Raw genomic sequence first — 7,587 nt, forward strand, 5'->3', positions numbered from 1 at the left:
TGTGATGCAGTACCATGTGTTGAACATCGTTGCCAAACAAAAACTGAATGGGTCTTAATCCGTTTTTCCGGTTCTGTGTTCAGAGTAGTTGAATGTTTGGGATCAAGAAGGAGAAGAGTTAATGGAACGGCTTCTTTATTTATCAGATACAATGGATAATCTGACAAAGACGTTAATGAGGGGATGGGGAAACATTTTCCACAATTTTCAATGTTTTTTCCGGTTCTGTGTTCAGAGTAGTTGAATGTTTGGGATCAAGAAGGAGAAGAGTTAATGGAACGGCTACTTTATTTATCAGATACAATGGATAATGTGACAAAGACGTTAATGAGGGAATGGGGAAACATTTTCCACAATTTTCAATTTTTTTTCCGGTTCTGTGTTCAGAGTAGTTGAATGTTTGGGATCAAGAATGAGAAGAGTTAATGGAACGGCTTCTTTATTTATCAGATACAATGGATAATGTGACAAAGACGTTAATGAGGGAATGGAGTAACATTTTCCACAATTTTCAATGAGATACTCACAGAGGGTATGGAACGTTTAAGAGCTGCGTTGTCCTCTTGGAGAAGAAATATTTACTGTACAACTGGACATAAACACTATGATTACTAATTTCTTTATATATGTATATATGTTCCTGAGACGCGATGCCTCTCCAGACACTCTCGAACTTACAGCTGTGACATGTTATGGGGTCTACTGTGGAGCACTTCCGTGTTCAACGTATATTATGGTTTTAAGAGTACAGTAAATTTATGTTAACCCCAATCTTATTTTATCCAGTGTATAAATATCAAAACAATGCCTACTAGCTACGATGGTGAAAGTGCCATTCCTAATGAGCCCCCTTTTTTCCTAAATATATATAGATAATCATCAGATTATATAAATACTGTTATGCTCGCAATTAAGTATAGACGGAGTCGCTTTAGTGAAATATTTTTATAGTATGTGAATGTTAACTAACCATCATCATCATTGTCCACCTTGTCCACTTCATTGACATGCAGACCAGAAAAGACCTCAACACTAAGATCTCGCACATCCTGCTCTTCCTGGCGCAAGTCTTTAAGGTCACCTTTTTCTTCCACTTCACTCTCTCTTTTCCTCCTCCGTCTTAACAAGTTTCGGCCACTGTTGTCACACTGTGGAGGCTGAAAATGACAAGAAAGAACTAGAGAACAATTGGATTTAGACACGTGAAATATAATGCAAATACATGTTGTTTTTAATACGATATTTGTAAAGCACTGTTTTAAAACCTTCTACGTTTTGTTCTCAGAAAGTTTCCGTATTTACAGTGCTAAAAGCCGCGGTTCGATTCCACGTGATAAAAAGTGCAGATAGCTTACTGTTTAGCTTTGCTCTGAAATATTAAGCCAATTCACTAGACTTGTGTCTTCTTATGCATACATATGTCATTAAGTTCAACGTCACTGAGGAACTGGTGGAATTCAAATCGTAAATAACAAAAATGAATCAATTAGTTCGTACTTGTTTATTGAAGATTCACCTGAACTTGTAAAGCAAATAGTTTGCGTGTTTCCAACAGCTTCAGTTTAATAAATAATGCACTTTCAGCTCTATGACAACCTTATAATGGCCTTTCTGAGTTTAGGTTAAGACATATTCAGACTTTGATTATGAATTATGTAATGGAAGTTTGCCTGATAGATCAGTCAGTTATAATAAGCTTAGAGGTGCATAGTGTAAGATTATTGTTAAAACGGCCTGTTTGGTAAGAATTACGAGGTAACGAATGCAACAACATAAAAGCTTGATTTATATTTCACAAATGTTCAAAATCTTCGAGAAGCATTGAGAAGCATCGGACAACGCAGAAATATTCCACAATTTTTTTTAATTCGCTGCTAGAACCTTCATACTTATACGATCTTCCTAAAAACATATGCACTGTGGTGACTAAAGCTTCATACTTATACGAACTTCCTAAAAACATATGCACTGTGGTGACTAAAGCTTCATACTTATACGAACTTCCTAAAAACATATGCACTGTGGTGACTAAAGTAACCTACTTCTCAATTTGTTAAAAACACCACGCCAGTTGATACTTACCACGTCATCACAACCTCCGTCCTTTTTCAGACATAGTTTGACATTACATTGATAATAGACAGAAGACGTGTAGGGGAATTTATGCGCTTGAAACGTCACTACTGCTCGAGTCTTATTCTGGGTGTACTGAAAAGGTCCCATTATCTCGTTGTCCACTGGGCATCTGAAAGAATATACAGTACAAAACTATATACTACAGCTTGCTTTTCAGGACGCTTAAGAAAAGTTAGAAAATATTGTACCATTAAAGCACATACAAATTTTGACCAACTTCTGCCTTTTCTTTGTGTAGCTTTGATCTTAATAACAAACAACAACTGCCTTTTCTATTGTGTTCCACTGTAATCTATGTAAAGTTTATAAATATTTACAGCCTTGTAAATCACGAATTAATTTGTTTCTGTTGTACCAGCAGGACCCATTAATTGGTGCTGCAAGTGACACCCACAAATTATTGTACAATATTACGAGTCAAAGTTCTTTTCTCCAATGAGCTAAGACTAACACATAGTTTCCGATTCTTCAGAAACTTGGAGTAACTTTTGTAGGTGATCACGAATTCTGTGAATCGTAAAATGTTAATTGCGATAAGGCAAATTTATATTTTAGTTTACTCCTAACTTTCGCACACATTTTCGGTCTCAATTTACAATTCTTAAATACAGTACTGTGTATTTGTTGCTTTCTATCTTCCTAAGAGTGAACGTAAAGAAACTCAGTGAGAAGGATTTTTATATTACAGAAAGTCCAAGCCAAATATAAATATAATAATTTAAAGAACTGAATCATTATAGAATTCATTGATTACAGCACTTAAATTGAAAATCCAATGGACACCAATATATGAACATAAAGTTAGTAGGAGTGCGATAAATCCTAGTCAAATCTTCAGATACTTTACCCATCATTATTGATTAACGGCTGTTCTCCCCAGTTCAACCCATCACGAACCAAGCAGTTTGTTACCTTCATGCCATAAATATCTGCAAAAAAAAAGTAGGCATGTTCAGAGATTGAAGCAATACAACTTTGAAGAACTTTCAAGTGTGTATTTGACTCTATTAATGAAAGAGAGTATTTATCACAAATACCAGCAGCCGACGATTCTTATCGTCTACATCTCTGAAAGCCGAAACCACACACACACAAATACTCTACTTTCCATAATTTCTTTGAAACATAAATTTATATTTAACTGTAAAAGCAATTTGTATTTCTAGTATTCAGATTAATATAATTTGATAAATGATAAGTAATTTTGTATTAATTTTTGGAACACTTTCAGTATGTACATGTTAAAGATTTCTCTTCTTTTTTCACCAGAGGTGAAATTGAAAATAGAATCTGTGACGTAGAGGCCTAATGCATTCTTTGATTGGTCGTACCCTCTGCTGTGGACTGCAGTTTCGGACTCAAAACCCCATAGATATATTCATTATACGTCTGTCTACCATTTGGTAACACTAACTCTCTATAATATGTTAGTATATTAGTGCAACTGTCAGCTCATTTGTAACATTAGTTCCCATTAATATGCTACTACAGCTGCCCGCTCCTTTTTAATATTAGCTCTCAGTAGCATGTTGCTATAGCTACGAAGATGCCCGCTCATTTTTAATGCTAGCTACCAGTAACATGCTAAAATAGCAGTACAACTGCCCGCTTGTTTGTAACGTTAGCTCTCTGTAACATGCTACTATAGCAGTGCAGCTGCCATCCAGTTTTTAATGCTAGCTCTAAGTAACATGTTATTGTTTACCTTTTTATAACTATATCTTTATTCGGTCATATTCACGTAAATCTTTGTATAAAATTAATGTGAGAAGATGACATTAACTGTGAGCTCGTTCCAATCATGGCCTCGAGTTAAGATTATATACTAGAGTGTTTATTAAAGAGCGCTGACCTGGCCAAGTTGCTTTTCAAACACTCCCATGAGGCGTGGATCACACCAAAGTGAAAACCTGGTTCTACAAAGGTTTGTAAAGCTCAGTATGGGTTGACGGTGAAATAAAAAATTATCGCAAACGTTGGAAATCAAGCACTATAAAATTACACACTAGGACACTGGTCTGAATTAACAGTGTAGTACAGGCACAATCCTCTAGTCTCTAGTCCAGTCACTATTTTTTTTGTCCTGTCTTGTGCAGACATGTTTCTCTTGATCTAGATCCTGTAACCAGATTGATTAAACCAGCTAAGTTTCATACATCTGTTGTTAAGTGTCAAATAAATATATAGATTTGTTCACTTTTGTTTCCACCTTTCTTTGCTGTCCGTGATTAATTTTATTCTCCTGTAAACAAGTGTTTTCGATCATCCCGTTACTGCGATACTTAGAGGTTACTTTTTACCTGGGAATGTTACTATAAACGTGCATCTGTTTGACCTTTAATAATACTGTCTACCACTAACACGTTACTATGACAAGAACTCTTCTTTTCCAGCGACCTGAGCTGTGGACATTAAATAATATGTTTCAACACACAGAAATATATATACCTAAATCTATATATATATTTATGATGCTTCTCCGCTCACCTTGAACATCAATCTTAATAACTATAGTGAGACGGTCACCAATCTTAACGTTCTCAGCAACAAATTCTTCATCAGCAACGTCTTGGAAAATCTTCATAGTACAAGCAGGCATTGGGACAGTGGCGTACAAGGGTGTCGTACCTAACATACTGAAATAAAACCAGAAGAACGAGATTGTAACTTTAATATCTGAAAAAAACAGTGCAGTCAGACGAAAGATATATTAAGATTAGGACGACTCTTTAATACACGCAAAGTATTAAAGAAACAAAATATTTAAAAATGAGACTGCCCCTGTCTCAAAATACAATATAAAATTGTGTTACTTACTAATTGTATACCGATAAAATAAAATAATGTACACTCTACATGTTTTGAACGTTTGATATAAAGTGGCCCTCCAGTGGCACAGCTTAATTTGTGCTTAATCACAAACAAACGACACGTACAGTGTATGAAACTGATCCCAGTCTCACAGTAATATATTTTATCCTTATATAGTAAAATAATTAAGTACAACATTTTTCTCCTTGTATTGTAAGACTTAGGACAGTCTCATTTGTAACTATTTATTGTGTACTGTTACACGTTGGTTTTATTTCATTAATACACCTGTGTAAGACGGAAGACATACCTAACACTTCTAGGGAAAAAAATTGAATTTTACAGCAAATAAAAAATAAATATTGATAGCTTTAAATGATTGTTAAAGCTTTGATAATAACTGCTATAACTTGTACTGTAGTATACACAACGATAAATAAGGAAGCTAAAACGACAGGGATTTTCACAGGTCAACTTGTTACGTAATAACTTCCGGATGGTAATTTATAGCTATGCAACACAATTAACGTTTCTATAGCGTGATACGACAAATATTGTGAGCAACAATGACTGTCATTAGAACAGGTATGGTAACATAGTCACGATTTTACACCTAAGATCATGGCTGCCAGCCATAATTAAAGCGGTAGGCAGCTCCTGGTAAATACAACAATCATTAGACCATGCCCAAGTCGAATCTGACTTGGCTGCGCTTTCAAAGAGTGTGAGTGAACTTTTCCTGGTATTCCAAGGATGTGGCTACCGTCAAGGTTGCTTCTACTTCTACCTCCCACTCGTGATAGTTTCATGAACAAATACTTCTCTTTTAATAATTTTTGTTTTCATCAAATTTCATATAAACCTTCAGAGATGGAGTAAGCATAGGCGGGCAGCGTTCGTTGTTTGGGTTTAAGTGTTTGGAAATTATTTAAACGTTAAAGACTAAATGTACTTCCGCAGGGTCCCCGAAAGTGCCCTGTTTCTATATTAAATAAAACCAAAATTAAGAGTAACAAATATTTTTATTTCTTGCTTTTGAAGTTCATATGTCATGTTATGTTGTAGCTTACAGAGTGCATAATTCTTCTCGGGATTCACGGCATGCGCACGTTTTACTGACGTCACGACAGTACAGATTGCAACGTTAAGCGTCCCTTATGTTACGTTAATTTGGTGACTACTGACTGGCTGACAGACAGACAACATACTACTGTATAGTGGTGCGATTGGTTAAAACAGGTGACCCCTCCAGGCGGCCTGTGGTCCCCTTTCGGTGGAATTAACAATTAAAATAAGAAACATAAATAAAAATAGATAAAACTTAAATAGCACATTTAGCAACCAATAGCTAATAATAACTTTTGTCCTTAAAACGAATCTTCAATACACATATCAAGGACAAGTTAACAACCACAATTTATTTCAGTTGTGACTTTTGCTTTTGTTTTCTTGATAAACGAAAAACTACAGAATGAAATATTTGTGCTTTGCTCACCACGTTTATCGAAATCCGATTCTTAGCGTTGCAAGTCCTCAAACCCAGGGAGCGAGACTGTTGGAAATCAATTCATGTGTGTATAATTACAATTTAATAAGCTAATTTTATTAAATGAATATATAAGTTCACGGTTTAAATTAATCACCGTTTTAATTATTTTCTCGCTTTACGGTTATGATTACGACCCTTGGTGTTTAAAAAGTTCTTACAAGATGAGATGCATTATGCTATTTATAAAATGTATCCCCAAAACACTGAATAATGAAAATGGTTAGTTTTATTTTCCACTTTTTGTGTGTTTTTTATTTATGCCCCCCAGTGGCACCGCAACATGTCTGCGGACTTACAACGCTAGAAACTAGGTTTCGATACTCGTGACTGCCAGAGCACAGGTGGCCCATTGTGTAGCTTTTTACTTAACTACAAACAAACATTTGATTTACTTCTACAATTTGATGCGTTGTTGAAATTTTTATCAAATGACGTCATAAAAAAGTATTTTTGTTTTTCTCTCGGGTTATTATGGTTGGAACGGAAATCGACTTTACTTTTTTCTATGTAAGTGGGACCGAACATGTCCCAGTGCTGGACTATGGATCTATGAGTCCATCCTTCACGTCCCTATAAAGCATAAAAAAGATCGTGTTCCGGACTTTGGGGTCGTGGATGCGTTATAATAGTGACAGTCAAATTTCACTGTTCGGTCAGACAAGAGCAGTCCCGTCCAGTATTTTCAGCGGTAAGTCAGAAGGCTTATAACTCTAAACATCAGGTTTCGATAGCCGTGGTGGGTATAGCACGGATAGCCCATTGTGTAGCTTTGCGCTTAACAACGAACAAGTAAACAAGATTAGCCCAAGAATTGGCGATAGATGCTGTAGAACAGTTCTCTCTCTCTCCGGATCGGGATTTAGGTCTCTTCCTCTCTGTAGAACAGCTTCCTTCCCTCTATTCTATCATTCAAAATTGGGGTTAGCGCGTGGTCCTTGAGCAGTTTTGTGTGAATATTCGAAAACAAACAAATTACACGAAAGCATCAAAGATATTCAAAGCCGCTTTCTTTCCTTTCTTTTTTGTGAATGACGAGCAATAAAACAAAAATAGGTCATATATATATATATATATATATATATATTGTATAA

General features: G+C 35.6%; 1 protein-coding gene across 2 annotated transcripts in view; it reads right to left on the reverse strand.

Annotated features, from left to right (window-relative positions):
• Nucleotides 1–7,587, reverse strand: part of LOC106461713 — a 37,499-nt gene that overhangs the window by 2,606 nt on the left and 27,306 nt on the right. For both annotated transcript variants that reach the window (XM_022388740.1, XM_013921562.2), the window contains exons 6-9: nt 4,624–4,772; nt 2,984–3,065; nt 2,083–2,245; nt 971–1,157 (exon numbers count right to left, since the gene is read on the reverse strand). In XM_022388740.1, coding sequence (XP_022244448.1) covers nt 971–1,157; nt 2,083–2,245; nt 2,984–3,065; nt 4,624–4,772 — 581 coding nt within the window. The remainder of the gene's footprint in view (nt 1–970; nt 1,158–2,082; nt 2,246–2,983; nt 3,066–4,623; nt 4,773–7,587) is intronic.

This window comes from Limulus polyphemus, unplaced genomic scaffold, assembly GCF_000517525.1.
Source record: "Limulus polyphemus unplaced genomic scaffold, Limulus_polyphemus-2.1.2 Scaffold1016, whole genome shotgun sequence".
Lineage (NCBI taxonomy): Eukaryota > Metazoa > Arthropoda > Merostomata > Xiphosura > Limulidae > Limulus > Limulus polyphemus.